This window comes from Urocitellus parryii, chromosome 1 (assembly GCF_045843805.1).
Source record: "Urocitellus parryii isolate mUroPar1 chromosome 1, mUroPar1.hap1, whole genome shotgun sequence".
Lineage (NCBI taxonomy): Eukaryota > Metazoa > Chordata > Mammalia > Rodentia > Sciuridae > Urocitellus > Urocitellus parryii.
The window spans coordinates 107313730-107334219 of NC_135531.1; the positions used below are offsets into that span (position 1 = coordinate 107313730).

A 20490-nucleotide genomic window follows, 5' to 3' on the forward strand; every position below is an offset into this window, starting at 1 on the left:
CAAATTAGTAATAAATTGTATAAAACTAAGCAAGATTTATCCACTGTAAACAACCTTATGACCAGGGGTAGCATTATACCTGAAATATTTAACTATATCATGTACAAAAAGGGATTAGTATATAAAATCATGTATTCACCACTCAGCTAAGAAAAAAAAATTAATAACACATGAAGTACTCATATGTATCTTCATGCCCACTTTTTAGTAGTGGAGATTGAACCCAGGATTGTTCTCCCATTGAGCTATATCCCCAGCTCTTTCTATTTATTTATATTTGATTTTGAGACAATGTCTTGCTAAATTGTCCAGACTGGCACCTCAACACTGAATCCTCCTGTCTCAGCTTCCCAAGTTGCTGTGACACAGGTATGTGCCACTACGACTGGCTTCATGCCTGCTTTGTATTTTTACTACATAATCTATTATTTAGGGACACATACATATAAAAATATAAGTTATATATTTAAAAATATATATCTTCATAATCTTCATATATTTAAGTTACTGTTTTTCCTTATTTTCTTTTTGAGGTTTATCTATGTTGATATGCATTTTCTATTCTCCATTGTATAGAATCCCACTGAGAGATACACTATAATTTTCAACTTTCTGATTGATGGCTGTTAAAATTATCTCCAATTCTTTTTCACTATTACAAATGATGTTGCTGAAGTTTCATATAGTCTTCACATGTGAAAAGAATATTCATTGCTGGGTTGCTATCCAAAAGTGGTGGTTAAAAAAAAAAAAAGTGGTTGTTCAATCTAAATTAGCAGAGCAGTACTAAGATTTCTAATTGCTTTATATAATTTCTAATCTTATGTATTGGAAAATATAATTTTTGGCCAATCTGATAGATATGGAATTAAATTGTATTGTGGTTTTAATTCTTTTCTTTTTCTGTCACTTATCTTTCCTATTCTATTCATATCTTTCACTTCTGCTCTTTCTTTAACTCATTTACTAGTTTTTTTTTTTTATATATATATATACTTTGGACCACTGGTGTGCTACTTACATGGTAGGATTATTATCTTTCCTTGGTTTGTAGCCTCCTTTATGATTTTTTTCACATATTCTCTAAAAAATTGACCTATTCTTCCCAGTTCACTTCTGTTTCATTAAAAAAAACATCCCTAGATCATAAAATTATTTATATATTAAATGTTTTAAAAATTTGTTTTATATTTAGGTCATTTTGTTTGTCTGGAAATTATTTTTGTGTGGTCTTTGTAAGGATTTATTTTTTAATTTTTTCCATGAGAATAATCAATTGTTCCAGCTCATCCTTTCAATTCCACCTCTGTCATTTGTTAAATTTCCTAGATGAGTAGCTCTATTTTTCTGTTTCATTCCATTCATCTAATTGTCTATTACTGCTTTAATATCATAATGTTTTAATTACTTAGCACTCCCTAAATGCTATTTTTTCCTGAAGATTTGTTTGACTAAAACGAGCTCAGAGGAGCCTCTGAGCCTCCCACCTCTACTTTAACAGAGAAGCTCCAAAATTAGAGTGAACAGGGGAAGCTTATGGTTGAGCATTTTTTTTTTTTAGTAAAAGAATGGGATCCCTGTGAAAATAAGTTAGAAAACACTATTTAAACCCATTTATTTCTCCTACAATCTTTCGGATGCAAGGGACTGATGTTCAGAGAAGTTTAAAAATTTGTTCAATCCAAAATCATCATAAGGAAAGGATTTTCCTAGCATTTAAACTTATGATGGGTTCCATTCCTCTATTTTGGCTATTCTACTATATACAAAACTAAAACAAAAATAAAAATTTAGTACTAACAAATAAACAGTGAGAAATATAAGGAACTGGGGTTTTTAAAAAATTAGATAAGGACTATATTAGTTACCATTTTTATTAAAAAAAAAACAGTAAAATGCAGGAGGAATAGATGGAAATATTTTATGTGAATAATAAGCTAAGATAACTTTCTAATAGGTTCTTGGCTGCCAGCCAAGAATTTCTATAGTCCTTTTAGTTCAGAATTATAAAATGTAGTCTGCCATAATTAAGATATTTAAAAAGAGTTACCAATTGTATGACTACGAAGAAAGAAATCCAGAATGAAAAAGTTCTAAGAAACTTATATAAAACCAGAATTGAGACACCTGAGAGGCCGACACATTTACCTGCATCAAATACTGTGCACCCTCTCTCAAGTCATCTGCATGCACTGGAGCATAAAAAGCCTTCATTTTGTTTTTAATAAGCCATCGTTGATATTTGGCTTGATCAATGGACATCTCTTTCATGGCTTGTCTTCGAGGGCCCTTTAAATTAAAAAAAAAAAATCTTAACAATATATTTAATTAAAAGGTAATCCATTTTACATTTATAAAAACCATCCTATTATACAAGGTTGAAACAAGGTCTCTAAATATTGGTGTGGGAGAAGTCTAATAAAAGTATTTTATTTTCATGTAACTAAATTCTTCCTAATACTTAAGATTACAAAAAAAGCATACTCAATGGCACAAGAGTATGCTAGCAGATGGCAGGAAGAGAAGAGGAAGGAACAGACTTTAAAATAAACATATCAATCCATCATCTGAGAAGCTAGAAAATTATTTAAAATGAGGAAGAGATTATACAAAACAAAATAATAGCTTTCCACTTTTCTATAGAAAGTTTCCTAGTTTATTGTTTGTTTGGCCTAAATGTTATTAATTCTCAATGACTGAAGAATATTACTGAAAATCACAGTGAATTATGTATTAATACATTTTTCTTCACACTTCTGTTAATGAAATAAAAGAATTTGTGACCTTAAAGTTCGATTTTGATCCTTGTAAGCAACCCTAAAAACATGTTATATACAAATACACAAAGCAAATAGTTTAATTGTATATACCTCAATGAAGATTAAGGAAAAATATTTTCTGTTAGAGAAATTGCTTCATTTGTAATGTTTTGTGCTCAAGTCCCTGGCTTGAACTGACAATTTCAGACAAACTGGAAAACTGCACATGTTCCAAGTGAGATCACTGTTTCAATGTATCCTTCTACCAATCCTCACTAGAGCTCATGGGCAGCTGTGCCACCCACCACCCCCCCTTGACTTTGCCACAAGTAAAAGAGCAACTCTGGCAGAAGCTGGGACATGGGGCATACAACACATATTTTCAGCACCAAAATAAGATTAACAACATAGCTTGGGAGAAAAGTGAATCTGACAAATATTCCAATTTCTTGTGCTGAACAAGTAAACCATCACCCAGTGATTGTTCTCAACATCCAAGATGCCAACAACAAAAAACTATTTTGGGCATGAACATTTACCACTATTTTAAATTATATTCTTACTTCTGGTTAGTATAACAGTGAAGATTCAAAATGTCAAAATCTTTCTAAAAATGTTATATTGATACTGTTTATAGGCAAAAATATTTTAAAGAAAACTACCTTAAAAAAAGTGACAATTTGTCAAGTTGCTTCCAACCCAGAAAGTGTTACAAATAACAAGTTACATAGAGTTAAAAATGCTTTAATCCAGAAAACAAAAATTGGTTCTTACCATATGAACATGGCCACAAATCATCAATCCAACATTTTTCGTGAAATCATGAACAAGGTGAAGTAAAGCTGGGCGTGAATTGGGAGAACCTGTCATAACAAGGCACTGTGGCCTAATTTAAGATTAAAAAGATAAAATTAGAGAAATTTGTGTTTTGGGGTATAAGAACATGATATTCAAGCTGTTTCTCTAAGAACAAAATATTACACTAGAACATTTGAACATTTATGTAATTGTCCTTAAGACACAGTCCATAGGAGTCTCTTAAAATGTAACTTTTATCTAGGCCTTTTTGGTACATGAAAAATGCAAAAACCAACACTTCTGAACAAACATTATGCCAAATGTTCTTCTAAAACAATAGGTAATATTATATATGAAGTTTCTGGTAGTACTATAGGAAGAAATTACATGGCTACTTAAAACTCTTCATGTTCTAAAGGTAATAAATATCCTAGTTTCTTCATAGAACTTGGAAAACTTAAGAGCATGGCCTTGCCTTCAAATATAAAACATGTTTCCTTCTTAGCTTGATCTCATCATAATTACTTCTATTTTATGCTATCAGCTCTCTCTAATCTAGCTTAATTTTAATGACTAGCCATGTAAAATCACCCATGGCAATTTGAAATAAAAGTTGTTAATTCTAATTAATGATGTTGTGAAGGCCAAAACTGAATTGAACTGCTTTTATAAACCTGAGATGGTGATATGACTTTCACATATTAACTATTAAATTTTCATTGACTAGAAGAGGGAATCAATCTCAGTTAACAACAACAAAAACAACAAAATTTTAGTTAACCATTTTATAAGTCAAAAGAAATTAAGCAAAAAATTCTCAAAATCCCTATGTTATATATTTTTTTAAAAGCACAAAACCACAAAGATAAAGAACAAAAGAAAAAACAGCATTGAAATATTGAAAGCTAAACACAAATGGAAGAACAGTGAGGATAGATGGGTAAACCCCACATAAGCATGAGAAAATGTGAAAATCCCTGATTTTATATCTAAATATGATCAAAATGCGTAGGAATTGTAGTACTAGATACCTCTAGAAGTGGCAGGGACAGTCAGTGTGATAAAGAAAAGTAAGGGGAACTGGTTTCAACTCTGTATAAGAAGCAACTAGAAAAACCCAAACATTTCCATCTGTATGATGGGCAATTGTCCTGTACCTCCTCAGTCCTAATTGGCATATTTGTTAGAACTTCTGGTCTGGAGACACCAGAAACAACCAAGAGCAGAAGCAGTCTGTTTGAAATAGAGGAGCTAGAATATTTATTTACTGAGCTGGGTGCAGTGGCCATGCTTTATGCATGGGAAGCTGAGGCAGGATAATCACAAATTCAAAGCCAGCCTCAGCAATTTAGTGAGGCCCTAAGCAACTTAGTGAGATGCTGTCACAAAATAAAAAATAAAAAAGGGCTAGAAATGTGGTTCAGTTGTTAAGCAACCCTGGGTTCAATATCTAGTACCAAAAAACCAAAACAAGCCACATTTACAAATTGAACCATGAGACACCCAAACCTCCTTCCCTATCTGGCCCTCAACAATTTTGGTGGTAAGAACTTTATGTACAAGCAAAAGATTAAAAGATTCATTTCTGGGAAAACTAATCAAATAAAAAAGAAAGCCTTTAAGATGACTTAAATTCCTCAAAGAACAAGCAAAGCCACCTTAATCTACATTAAAGACTTTAACTGACAAGACCCACTCACCGATAGCAATAGAGCCTCCTTGCCAAGAATTACAAATACTTTACTTTAGACAAGGCTTAATTTAAAAATCCAACTTAAAGAAACAGAAAACAGTAAGAAAAAAACTTCAAGGAAATAGTAATTACAAGGTGAAGAAAACAAAATCATTAGGCAAGTTTGGTGAAGGCTGAGATAGATAAATACAGTTTAACAAGAAAAAAATATTAGCTTCAGGAAAAACAGAAAACCTGTGCAGCCAAGAAAAAGGTATCATAATACACTACATGGTTCAGCTGTGTCTCGTGTTTAGAGCCCTTTCCCCCAAATATCTAAATGTGATCTAATCAAAATAATAACATAAAAATATACTGAAAGATGAGGTAAAGAGAAGCGAGCATGCATGTATTGGGCTCAGGTAGATTAAAAAAAAGACATTGATAAAGTCTAAAATTAAAAACATGGGATTTATGAAATAAATACTAAAACCCAAAATCTGCTTAAGTTGAAACTGGTTGTCAGTGATGTAAGAGAAACAGGGATACTAGGGGTGAAGCAAGCACTAATTCTGAAGACAAATCTTATATCCCATTTCTTCTTTTAGTGTTCATATCAATTCTAATAAAAATTAAGTAAAAATGTTCCCATTACTATAATTAGGCAAAGCAACAGGTATTTCTGATGGTAAATTAACTCTTGTTCATACCCTCAGTTATGAGATACAGCATTTTACATAAAAGAATAGTTTCTATTTTTCTGTCACAGTTGGCATCAACTATTCAAAATATGCTAACTAAACTTTTCTTCCCAGGTTCTCATTCCTGGTATTTTTCCATTGGTTTACTGACATACATGGAATAGATTTCTGTATTTATTATACAGAAGTCATTAAGAAGTGATTATTTATGACTGAAGAAAGTCACTTGTTCACAGCCAGACTTAATTTGAACTATTTAAATATTACTGTCTAGTGTTCTACTTTTGAAAACCACAAACTTAGTTTTAGCCAAGTATACATATTAACCTGTAATTTCTAAGAATCCATTATAATAAACAATATTTCTAAATTTAAAGAAGTATATATCAATGGTTCTTTAGTAACTGAATCTGTCATCAATTACAAGAAATGTATTAAAGGATAGTTTTTATATTGATGACTGATACATGATTATAAAGATAAAAGTCTTAAGAAAAATAAGAGTTCTCTTTATTGTAAAGAATTGATTCTTTATTACAACTGGTTTTCAGTTAGTCACGGATGAGAAAGTGAATAACAAATATATTTAGTGTTTCAGTGAAATTACAAAATAATGTCAAAAATCTTTATGAATTTTTATGTATAAAGTGATTTATAATATTAAAATGGCCACTGAGAGAAATATTTTTACTTTATGAAAACTATCACTTAGAAGTTTTCAAATAAGGAACTTCCAAAACTTTCATAACACTAAGGTAAATAACTTTTTTTTTATACAATTTGGTTTTAAATAATTAAGTTGCCCAAGTCCAAAAATGATTCTTTTGGAGAAATTTTATGGAATAACAGAACATCTTGCTGAATTAAGATCGGGCTGGGTAGCCAACACAAAATGTTTCCATGTTAACGTGTCACCTACCTAAAGTTTTTCACATGGTCTTCCACTCCAGAAAGACGAATTGAATGCTGAAGTGCATTCAGATAAGTCAGGGCCTGTGTGGATGATCCCCAGTTTACATCTATAGGAAGACAATATTCATGTAACATAACGCCAATGATTACGTCTCAACAACCAATTTGAGACTCACACTGAAACATACTTTCATATTTTAAAAGGGCAATTGCTAAAATAAATTACTATACTTGACTTTAATATAGCATGACACTACTACTATAAGCATCTTAACTAGAACTGCATTTAAAGTATAATTTAGAAAAGACAGATGATAGTACTGTAGATATATTGTATACACAACTCAAACAGCCTTTTAAGAATAAAGAAATCAATTTAGAGTCAGGGACAGTGATGCTCGCTCAATGGCTTGGGAGGGGAGGCTGAGGCAGGAGGATCGTGAGTTCAAAGCCAACCTCAGTAACAGCAAGGGGTAAGCAACTCAGTGAGACCCTGTCTCTAAATAAAATACAAAATAGGACTGGGGATGTGGCTCAGTAGTCAAATGCCTAGTACCAAACCAAACCAAACCAAAAAACAATTTAGAATAACTGTTTATATAGCTAAAGGTCTAAACTTTCCAAATTTTTCTTGCTAGATTTTTCGTCTATATTCTGGAGTAATTCCAATATATCCTAGACATCATCATCTTGTGCGTATATACATAACCATTACCAATATGGAAAACATGATCATTAAAGTATTTCCCCGTTAAAACATGTTTGTCCATTTTTCCTTGCCACATAGTAACCTACTGGGAAAGACAGCATGTCATCCAGTGTTTTGTGAATTCTGTCCTACTTCCTATAGCTGTAAGATCAATACAGGAAATACATGTGCTTAATAGGCCAGAAGCTACCCAAACCTGATTCTTTCAAAGAGTAATTTTAGCATATATAGAGTGCCACAGAATGTTAATGATATTAATTTATTATTTTTCTATAAATAGGATTAAATTTGTAAGAATAAAACTGCACAGAAATAGTCTAAGGTAATTATTCATTAAAACTCCATATGTATGTGCCTTCCTATATCCCAGATACTTTGGAGTCAGAGTTCAAGGACTACATGAGCAACTTAGACCCTGTCTCAAAAAACAAAAAGGGCTAGGGGGGTAGCTTGGTAGAGCAGCCTTGATTTCAATTCCTGGTTCAAACAAAAACCTATACTAAAACAAAAACAAAAATCTCAAAACAGAACAAAAATTCCATGTATTTTAAAAATTACAACAAAAAACTATGTGTACTTAGAAATAAAGTATTTTAGTTTTTACTTGAAATACTTTCCAAATAAACAAATACTAAATAGAAAAGGTTACTAACCTGGTTTTTTGTAGGTAACATAAATATATAGTCCAAGGACTATCACATACGTTAACAATGCAGCCCACCAGTTAATGACAAACATCACTATACAACAAAGAATTGCTCCAAGAAGTGATATCCACATATTGTAGTATTTGAATGCAGGACGCCATCCTAACGATAAATAGATAAATAAGTCATTTGAATTCCTCATCTACTTATATAAATGGCACATATGTATGTATACACAAAACGACTATAGCTGCCGCACTGAGAGCACTTTAAAGTGCCAGGAATTCAGGAGATATCTAATGAGAAATAGTATCTGTAGTATTTTATATATTCATTTTATTAGAAGGAAACTAATAGTATACCAAGCAAAGTAACATTTTGCTAATAATTTAATAATTCAATATTTAGAACTAATACTACAAATAGGCCAAGCTCTAAGTTAACACATTTTTATTAAGGAGACTTAGATCCTCAGAAGGAACAACATTTTTGTTCTATCAGTTCTACCCCTGATTTCATGTCACAGTTTATAAAAGTTCCATATACTTTTTCAGTTAATAAGGCCACCTTATGTTAGAATTCCACCAGACTCGAAAACATCTAGAGGGATGAGGATTAAGCTCAGTGGTAGAGTGCATGCTTGACATGTGTGAGGACTTAGGTTCAATCCCCAGTATTAAGAAAACCATTTTTTTTTTTTTTTTGGTAAAAGGTTAACTACATCATAACAATGTTCTTAGAACTGAAACAGAATCAACTAAACAGTACAAAAAGACTTGAAAAAATAGATAATTCACAATATATTTTAAATGCTTTAAAAATAATAAATAGAATATTATTAAGGGCTGGGGTTGTAGCCCAGTGGTAGAGTACTTATCTAGCATGTGTGAGGCACTGGGTTCAATCCTCAGCGCCATATTAAAATAAATAAATAAAGTAAAGGTATTGTGTCCAAATACAACCCCCCAAATTTTTTTTAAAAAGGAATATTACCAGTAAACTTCATGATAAAAGAGATCTTTGAAGCCTTAACTTGATTTAACTATAAATCACAACTGATTATTAATAAGCACATTCCACACATGCCAACTTTATAACTATGTTTAACTTTTGATTTCTCTGAAATCAAAGACATTAATATATTTATAAAACATTTTTCAAAAACATAATTATCACCTGGAGATTTGGCAAGTGATGCATGGAATACTGAAAAATTGATCAATGCATATGATGCAAGGAAGAAGTTAGAGATAATTGGAGCAATAACATTCAATTCAGCTGTAAAAGAAACAGAATAACAGACATTTTTTAAATTCTTTAATAACATGAAATATTTCAACATTTAGATAATAGCATAATGAACACCTCTATAGTCACTATCTAGATTTAACAGTATTTTTGCCATAAATGTAAAATAAACTTTACTTTCAGGAATTATATGTACACAGTTGAAACCCTCTTTATATCTCACTATTTCAAACTTGGCATATTCCTTCCAATCATATACATATGATAAAACCAATTCCACACATGCCAACTTTAAAACTATTTTTAAGTTTTGATTTCTCTGAAATCAAAGACAAATATATTTATAAACATTTTTCAAAAACGTAATTATCACTTGGAGATTTTGCAAGTAATGTGTGGAATAATAAAAAATTGATTAATACATTGATCAGACATTTATAATATAGTTTTACTTCACATATATAGTCTTGCATTATAAAGTACTTTTGGGGTATTTTTAAAAGAATTTTACATAAATTATAAGCTGTATCTATCATTCTTCAATCTGATCTTTTAGGAACCACATCCTCAGTCATATATTTTATTGCTTCTGGGAAAATCTAGGAGCTCCTTGTAGCCCCAGTGAGGACTTTTTACAGAAGGTAATAAATTCAGGAGTAATCTACTGAACAATAATATCTGTAGTACTTTATACATTATTTCATTTGATTAGAAAGAAATTAATAGTATGTACCAAGCAAAGTGATACTTTATTAATAATTTAATAATTCAATGTTAAGAGCTAATTCTACATACAAATGGGCCAAGCTCTATATTAACACATCATTTATATAACTAACCAATTAAAATGAATCCAAGTGCAATTAAAAATGTTAAGATGTAACCACGAAGAGGTTCATTATTTTTTCCATAACCTTTAGCAAACATCTGGAAAGCTGGGTAGATGTTGTCCTTACAAAGAGCCTGATTAAAAAGAAGCAAACATTAGAATATATCAAAATTATTTTCTTACAGTTTCAATAGGTTAATCAGGAAAGGAACCCAAGTTTCTAATCCCAATCCTCTTTCTCTACTTTCTCATGATGCTTTACCTACAAATTTTGAAAGAGATTAAGACATTTCAAATATTGGAATGGTAACTAGTTTAGACTACCTCTTAAGTTTTCTCTGTTTTACCCCCATTCCCATGTTGAAATTCTTCTATTTATGAATAAAGAATCAGACAAGCAGGTGTAAAAATAAAAATATAATAAAACAGAAGTTTTCCAACTTGATAAGGATGGCATAGGTTTAACAACTTTAAGAAAACCAAGACTAAATTCTAAAAAAATAAAAATCCTCATAAAACTTAAAATATCATTTTAATAAAATATCACTTTTCTTAAAATATCATTGAACTCTGTTTTAAGAAATATATTCTATATCTTTACTGTACCTACTGGTTATATTATAATATTAAGAACAAGGCTGTAAAATCAACAGTTAATTTTCATACATTCATAATAAAAAGTATTTATTTCCTATTCCATGTTTAATGTCCATCAAAGGAAAATAGTATTCATCATATTTATCATTATAACCTTAGCAGTTAACTATGTGTGGCACATATTAAGCATTCAAATATTTGTAAAATAAATAATTTACATTGGTGTTGTCAACTTGGACATGACATTTCTCTATTATGTTTTTTTCCCCAATATATTTGTAGTCTCAGGGATTGAACAGGCCTTGTATGTGGTAGGCAAGTGCTCTACCATTGAGCCACTCCCCAAAGCCCTTTCCTTATACCACTGATTTATGGTTTAGATTACACTCCTAATTCTTGGTAAAGATTGTGAAAATTTATGTTAGGTTTGTCAAAAAGCAAATCCATCATCATTTCTAAAAGAACAATTCAAAGACAACTATATCTTGATAGTGAATAAATGCAAAAAATGTATAAACATGTGCATCTTATACATTAAATGTACACCATGATATGTACACATGTATGTATCATATACTTCAGGTTGACAGATGCAAATAATTTAAAAATATTAACAATCCCAAACTAAAAATTTTATCTTAGCTCCCTCCTCAATAAAGTTTGCAATATGAAAATACTTACCTGAAATATTTTGGGAGCACTTACAAGAGATGCTAATGCTGAAGAAAGAGTGGCAGAAAAGATACCTGCAGAAATTAATGGTGCAAATCCTGACACCATGCTCATTACCTTAAATAAAAGAAAAAAAAAGAAAAATAAGTCTTAAAAATAATATGAAAAATGAAAATTATATTATAAACATGACTATAATACTTTAAGATATGTAAAAATATGTAGTCACAATTTTATTACTCTAGTAAATGAGACAATTCTGGGTATAATTTGATGATAGTAAACAGTAACAATGTGCAATAATAATCTGCATTACAAATTTCTGAATTGGATTTACCACTAATCCTAAAATGTTTTCCTAAATTTTGTAAAATTTCAAATACACATAATGACACAAAGAAGTTTATAATGAATCACCAATTATCCAGCACCAGGTTACAATCAATATTCAATAAAGTCAGTCTTTGAATTATTTACAAAAAAATCCCAGATATTTAGTGCATAAATGTTTCAGTGTTCATCTCTAACAGGTAAAAATTTTTGAAAATTGCAATGACAATGTCACTATCCTGGCTTAAAAAATTAATCTCTTAACAATACCATATCTGGTCAGCATTCACATTTCCTCGATCATCCCTTTTTTCTTGACCTTTTAAAAGTTTACTCAAATCAGGATCCAAAAAGGATTACATTTATTTGATTGATGTATCTCAGGTCTTTTTCAATCTACAGGTTCACACTCCATTTTCATTTTATTTATTTGTTTTTATGCCATATCTCCTCTAGAAAGCCTACACCCTGGAGTTTGCTGCCTACATTTCCATTAAGTTTAACCTGTATTTGTCATCTCTATATTTTCAGTAAACTGGTTGTTAGATGTAGACAGTTATACTGAGGTATAAGAACTTCCATCAGAAAGATAATTTCTTTTTGTGATGTTAAGATAGTATTGTGGTTATTATTTAAAAAAAATAATAAGTCCTTAAGAGTTAAACATGGAAATATTCCAGCTGAACAGATATAAAGTCTTCAGTTTGCTACCAAATAAACTGACTGGGATGTGGATTTAAAAATAAACAAAAACTAGGCATGCATTAATAACTTTTGGAGCTGGGCAATGTGTACATTAGGTTCATTATATTGCTCTCTGTGTTCAAATATTTCCTAGTGAATACCTTTTTAAATTTCTTAAACAATGACAAAAAGGATTAATCCTTTAGATCAAGAGAAGACAACCAGATAAATCCAAAATGAGGAATACAATGCAAAGCATCTTTGCCAGACTGTTCAAAATGTAATGTCATAAAGATTAAGACAGGCTAAGAACTACCATAGACTAAGTAACACAACCAAATGTTGGAAAAAAATAAATGATATTACTGGGACAAGTGAAATAAGAGTATATCATCAATGTTAAATTTCTTAAGTGGGAAAAATGTACTGTGCTTGCACAGAATGCCTTAATTTCAAGATTATTATGTTGTGATGTCTATAATTTATTCTCATAATTGAGAAGAAAAAATATACAGACAGATAAAACATTTAGCAAAATATAAACATCTAGTAAATATAACTGAAAGACTGCTGTTTAAGTATTCAAGGTAGATTCCAGCATTGTTAGCCTGATCCATTCATTATAAAAATTTCTCAGCAGTGAATGGTGATCATCACTTGGATACATTACTTCATTAGTGGAGATCTACCTCTTGTTTACATGGACTAAGAATATGACAACTGAGGCCAAGGACATTAAGGAAAGCAGGTAATCAAGTTAAAGTTGTTTATGACTACCACAAACTTGACTATAATACTTTAAGAGATGTAAATTTGGCTATGAGCGGTTTCTGATCATGAGGCATAACCCTGATTTCAGGTGTACATGAACCATCTTGTTTTACTTAAAATGTATTTCCCTATATCTTCTAATAGACTTAAATATGAAGAATTCTTAACATATCAAGACACAATTAGTACTGACTTCTCTGAGAAGCCTGGTGAGGAAAAATCTTGAAAAGATGATTTTCTGTTTTGTCCTCTAATAACAATTTAGCAGTTTCATATATGCCATCTATTTTGCGTAAATACTACTTATCATAATAATTATTAAAGCTAGATTAGATAGCATTGTCAACTCTACCTTCAGGAGAGCCCTAACTTCAACTATATATACAAGATTCCACACATCTGTAAAGATCTCAAAGCTAAATTAAGTGCAAATAGAGGACATAAATAATGGAAAAAAAGAACAGAGAATATGACACATACAATGCGGCTGGACTAAAGCAAAACTGATACTACCAATATATCATAATAACCTTCCAGCTTTCAATGTGAAAGAAATTACATTTTCCCAGCTTTAAATTGAGGTAAATAATGTTATGCTATACAGCCAGCTAGGTTTCTGGTTTTCCAGTTAAATATTTACCCAATCCCCTCTGCATTGCCCAAAATATGAGTAGCAAGTATAATGATGTTGAAAGTAAATAATGTTATTATCAGTGTTGCCCACAATATATAATAGAATCAAAATGAAAAACAAGATTTTTTTTTGTCTCTAATAGGAGAAAAAAGACTAAAAGAATTTAAGGTGGAATGTAAAAAGAAAATGAATGACATAAATTGGGTGTGTGTATTGATGCACGGCAAGTCAACTGAGGTACTGAACAAAGGAACAGAGTGCGGTAAGCCCTTGTGCATGCACATGTATACACACTCATACCATAACTGGAATTGACTAAACAAAAGGAAGTGGGACTTAGAAGATAAAGGGCTTTAACTGACAGAACAAAGAAGCTTACATACTGTTACTAGGCAATGGTAAATAAAAGTTTTAGGACGTTAAAAAATGAAAATAGAATAAGAAACATAAGACTACGTATAAGATTAATAATTGAAGACAAACATTCCAATTTACTCCCTGGAGTATAAAAAGGCAATTACATGTAAAACAGTACTATAAAGTCTGGCCTGTATATATACTATGATGGAGACTCCAATTAACATACTCCTTTGTTATATTCTTCCACCACCTTCATTCTCTAAAAGACAAGTGATCTATATTTTCACAGGATTTTTTTCCCTACCATTTTGTATCATTTTGCAAGGTACTTAAAAAAAAAAATTATGGCGCTGGGTTTGTGGTTCAGTGGTAGAGCACTCAAGTGAGGTACTGGGTTCAATCCTCAGTACATAAAAATAAGATAAAGATATTGTGTTCTCAAACAACTAAAAAAATATATATTTTTTAAAAAATTACTTAAATTAAAAAGCTTGGGCTGGGGATGTAGTTTAGTGGCAGAGCACTTGAGCATGGGCAGGTCCCTGAGTTCAATCTCCACCACAACAAAAATAAAATAACATATTAAAGAAATTAAAAAGCTTTACTTACATCAAACTCCTCATTTCTTGAATGAGTCCATACTAGATTTGATAAAGACAACACACTTTTGTATTTTAAGGCAACAATGCACAAATCTGACTGGCATTCTCACTGGGCAAAGACTAGCATTTGTGCCTTTCATACACAAGATCAATGTCAGAACTGGCTTGAATCATTAGTTGGACATGAATACTTTCTTTCATTCCTACAATTTTGCCTAGTCTTATGACTAGAAAACACAAACTATTACATAATTGGGTCCAATATTTATGACTACTGAAAGAGCAGTTAATTGCTTGAAACCATACAGTAAAATTTGCATATTCTACATAATACAGAGTTCTACATATATTCAGATTCTCAATTATTCTATTATTATATTTACATAATACTGGAAAAAAAAACTACAGGACTGGATGGTACTGTTGGAAGGATAGACACAAAACTCAGTGGAACAGAATATGGAGAATCCAGAAACACCCAAATACGACTATATGTGAGATGCTTCAGATGCTTGCTTTCTTATAAACTACATATAGACACACACTATGAATTATACTCTATTATAAAAGTGTTATCCTCAAGCTCTTTTTCCTCACGAAGAGCCTAGATTTTTCACCTTTTCATATTTTTCTCTATGCCCAGTTAGTAATTTGGAGTATATAAGGTAACAACGTCCCCGCCTTGTAATTTATAGCTATATTATGAATAGTCAGATTTAACAGCAGTCTGTCTGCATAATATAACTTCAATACTTACCTGAAAGTTGTTCATTAGTCCATAGGAACAAGAATTGATTTCACAAGATGAAAAGTCAAAGTTTAATTTGCACGCTGCAGAAGTACAGTTTGTCAGTTCTGTTACAATGGTGTCATTAATGTTTCCAGTGGCATCCCGAACAACACAGGAACCTGAAGTACCAGTGACAAGAGAATAATATAGCTAAAATCCATATGATTTTGGAATTACATCTACTCATAAAGAAATCAAAGTACTGACAAGATATATAGTATACACTGAATTTACAGTTAAGATAGCTTTACTTTGAACAAATTTGGAAAGTATCATGGTCTTCAGTGTACAAGTAATGAAACTGAACCTTTTAAAAATAGTATTTACACACAAATACTTAAAAATTGTATAAATTGAGTTGTGAAAATGGTACATTAGTAAAATTATCTCATGGCCTATTTGGTTAAGAAGTCTTTAAGTAAATATAAACAGACCAAATAGAAAAAAATATTTTCCTAAATTCCAAATATTTCACTTTTGAAGCACGATCAAAGGTGAGACCAATAATATCAATCTTCTGTGAGAGAAAAAATTTTGAATATTATTGAATGAAAATTTTATTTAAACCTTTGTCTCAAATATGACTGCCCTGAGCTGGGTGTAGTGGCACACACCTATAATCCCAATGGCATAGGAAACTGAGGCAGGAAGATGCAAGTTCAAAGCCAGCCTCAGCCATGTAGTGAGACCCTAAGCAACTTAATGAGACCCTAACTCAAAATAAAATATAAAAAGGGCTGGGGATGTAGCTCAGTGGGTAAGTACTCCTTGGTTCAATCAATCCCTGGTACAAGAAAACAACAACAACAAATCAAATATGATTAATCTTACAATAAGAAAATATATGTCATCTGAAGTTTGCTTTAAAATAACACATGAGACAGAGTGATAAAACAAGATTAACCATGTCCTAATAAGTTTTGCTAACTTTCTTAAAGTTGGTTGGTAGTTATACTGGACTTATTAGAGAATGCTGTCTACTTTTTTGTAAAATTGAGAACTTCCATAATAAAATATTTTAAAAGTTACCTTGATACACTTATTTGAATAACACATAATATATAGTTAATGGTAATCATCATTCCTTAGACTAGTATTTATACTTTCTGAAGCATTTTATCAAGTATCATCATACATGAGATAAAAATTATAGGCATTTAGTAAGGACTAAACAGAAAACTAAGTTTGAGATGGAGAATATTTTAATGACTAAAAAGACTACATACTTCTTTATCCTTCAATTTCTTCTTCTACCTTTTGAACAAATTTGCAAACATGTTTCCCTAATGGTCCCTCTGAAACCACCAGGGGATGGGGAGAGTACAGAGCCCTGTGATATGTGTCAGCCCTATGGCAGCTATGTTTTCATGTGCTTCATGTTCCAAAGTTCTAAATCTGCAATTTGGGGGGTGAAAAATGTTCTTGTGCCTTAAACCAGTTATACAGTCAGTGATACAGAAGCTGTCTTTACTGGTCCAGCTACTGAACATCAGGGAAAAGGAACAACCCTTGTTCCAAGGGCTAATATACACAGTATGAAATAAATACAAGTGCTAGCAGTTTTAGGGGGTCAGATAAAAATAGAAAATATTCATCTGTAACAATAAAATTATTTAAAAAGTTGAAACATAATCAATTAAATCATTCTTTAAAGCTAAAATTTATTAAGCCAGCTTACATATTATGTATATAAGCATGCTGGGAACTTAAAGGAAAACACAAAGCTTGCTAAATCTCTGTGTGTGTACACACATGTCTTTCTATATATGAATATATGAATTCATTTTTTTCAAAATTAATGAGATTTATTTATGGATTGTTAATGATAAATGAAATCTAAAAATCCTTAAATGCCAATTTAGCTTATCATGATGACTATTAGCATTTCTAACTTTTGTTTAGAGAAATTTCAAAGTTACACTGATGTAAATCAAAGTTTATAAATATACTTCTGTTATTATGTCACAATAAATCAGTAATATGTGGCAAAGCTGAAATATGATGAAACCTTCATATCATAAAATCAGTGAGTTTAGAGTTTGTGTTGTTTTTATTCCCCATGATGCTGGGGATCGAACCCAAGACCTTATCCAAGCGAAGCATGTACTATACCACTGAGCCACACCAAGCCTGAGTATAAATGTCACCACTAGTTTTCTTAGAACTGCTTTAAAATTATAATAGGCAACTCTGTCTATTTATGGAAATACTTTTGAACTAGAAGTTAGAAAATATTATGAGAATATTTATACTGTGTATTATGAAACTTAAGACACATAAAAATTGGAAGGCTATTTACCTACAGACACTGCAATTCCTATGTAAACCACCGTAGTAATTAAAATGGCTAAGAGTGTTCCTTTGGGAATGGCTGACTGAGGATCCTGGAAGACAATAATAATTTTTTTAAAAAATCTATCTTTTAAAATACATATACCACTTTTTAAAACCGTATGATATTATATTTTAAAGTACTTACTGCAAGGTCACCTGAAATGTTTGCTCCAGCTAGAATACCAGTGGCAGCAGGAAAGAAGATGGCAAATACAGAAAAGAAAGTCTCTTCATCTCGGAAATCTGGTCCAAAGTTTTCATTAAATATTTCAGCTATAGAGAACATTTATTTGGAAAATAAATGATAGCAGATTAGTCCATAATAATTTTATGGTCAAAAGTAATTGGAGCATATGATCCCCAACTTTTCTTCAAGAAATTGGCAAATTTATATATATTTCCTAATTCAAGTATTAGTATTCCTTTGTTCTTGTATGAGGGCATGTATAGTCAAAATGGTAATCTGACTTGGGTCATGTCCTACTTTTTTGTATCCTTTACCAATAATTTAAGAGCCTCTGATTTGTTGTCACTAGTCAAAATATAAAAATCAAAGTGTGAACAACCCCTCCTTCATAGAGGTCAAAGAAACACAAAAGTAGGTAAGGAAACAAACTTCATACTAATCTGGAATCAGTCCCACTGCCCCTTACTTCTAACTTATGTTACCATCTGTGTGGGTTTGGGTCCATAGCTTTATCTGTTTTATAGTGGTGACCCATGCCAGATAATTTTAGCTAATGTACCCTAAGTAAAGATTCTTTTCTTTTCAATAATAATGATAGTTTCAACTAGTCCTACCTTTTCTATTCTGAAAGGCATGCACTAACACTAAAATAACCATTTACTTGTCATTTTCATTATTTGAGTATCATGTGCCAGATTCTCTAAAGTTATTTAACACCTCAAAATGTTTATAGATATTATGAATAAGCTATATGCAGTGTGTGCATTCATGTCTTGAAGAGGAGGGACTACAAAATAAGAAACAGGTCATTATAGATGGCAATAAATATACTGATGGAAACGGGGGTGCTATGATAAAGAATAAAACAGAGAACCTAATTCAGTTTAAATACAGAAGTCTAAAGAACATAACCAAGAAGATAATATTTAAACTGACAGTTTACTGAAGAAGAATCAGCAATGTGATCAATCATCAGGGAGAAGAGTACAGCTGAAATGAGAATCAACAAGTATAAACCCTAAGGGTTTTAGATATTCTGAGGAACTACAAGGTAAAGTTCTTATAGTAAAGGGAAAGATGAAATGAGATTGAAAACATCAGTAGGGATCAGATTATGCAAAATTTTATAAAAAAGTTTAAATTTTACCTTAAATAAAATGGAAAATCAGGGTAAGGCTAGAAGCACCCAAATGGCATAAGGTAGATTATGTTGTATAGATGCTGTGTGTCAACAATGGACTGAAGGGGTCAACTTCGGAAGCACAGAGACCAATTAGGAGGTTGCTTCAGTGGTTCAATCTACAGGTAGAATACTGCCTAATTAGAGGAATCAGAAATTAAGGGAGGCAGGTAGAAAACAGGAAGCACTGAGTTGTTAAGTTTCTTTCACTTGCTGACATAGGAAAGTGTGAGAAGGAATAAGTAGAAAATATACTGAATAAATATTTCAACATTACATGTGTGAATTTTACAGGAGAGAATCAGGAATAAGTTATTTTGAGTCGTGAAAATGAGTATCAGCAAAGGAAAGAGAGTGGTTGGAAGGCAAGGACCATACCCTGTGCAACTCTGCATTTAAAGGATAGGAAGAACTGGGTTCAGTGGTGCTTGCCTGTAATCCCAGTGACTAGGGAGGCTAAGACCGGAAGATTGCAAATTTGAGACCGGCCTCAGTAGGAGACCCCATCTCAAAATAAAATATAAAAAGGGCTGCTGGGGATGTGGCTCAATGGGTAAGAGTCCCTGGGTTCACTCCCTGGTACAAACAAACAAAAGGACAGGAAGAAGAGGGGTAGTAATAGGAGGAGTAATAGATACACTGCCCAATGAGTTTTTGACACAAAATAAAACAAGAAAATGTTTTAAAAACTTTATAGGGACTAGGCTAAGCACAGTCTCAAAATACCGCTATACAAACCACTTATTTGTTACAAAAATTTAAAAAAAGATGACTTCACAACACAAAAATCTCCCAGATATCAACTTGACAGAGTAATCAAATACCACCAAAAATAGGAAAAACTGAAAACATGCACCCCTCCTGATGTGATGCACTGAGGAGAATGCATCATTCATCAGATGCTCTATGAATGAATAAATAACCTGAATCCACTGAAATAAGCCAGACAAACCCAAATGAAATACAAATGTCCTGCTCTTGAAAATGTCAACACTACAAAAGACAAAGGCAGGCTAAGGAGACTGAACAGTATGTGAAGAACCATTGGGGTGGGGGTGGTGGAGAAAGTAAAAG

At 31.6% G+C, this 20490-nt stretch overlaps 1 protein-coding gene across 2 annotated transcripts in view; it reads right to left on the reverse strand.

Annotated features, from left to right (window-relative positions):
* Window positions 1–20490, reverse strand: part of Slc12a2 (solute carrier family 12 member 2) — a 91552-nt gene that overhangs the window by 26891 nt on the left and 44171 nt on the right. For both annotated transcript variants that reach the window (XM_077801159.1, XM_077801157.1), the window contains exons 8-17: window positions 18195–18322; window positions 18015–18099; window positions 15683–15834; window positions 11554–11661; window positions 10286–10409; window positions 9375–9476; window positions 8205–8360; window positions 6850–6949; window positions 3534–3645; window positions 2149–2289 (exon numbers count right to left, since the gene is read on the reverse strand). In XM_077801159.1, the coding sequence (XP_077657285.1) occupies window positions 2149–2289; window positions 3534–3645; window positions 6850–6949; window positions 8205–8360; window positions 9375–9476; window positions 10286–10409; window positions 11554–11661; window positions 15683–15834; window positions 18015–18099; window positions 18195–18322 (1208 nt within the window). The remainder of the gene's footprint in view (window positions 1–2148; window positions 2290–3533; window positions 3646–6849; window positions 6950–8204; window positions 8361–9374; window positions 9477–10285; window positions 10410–11553; window positions 11662–15682; window positions 15835–18014; window positions 18100–18194; window positions 18323–20490) is intronic.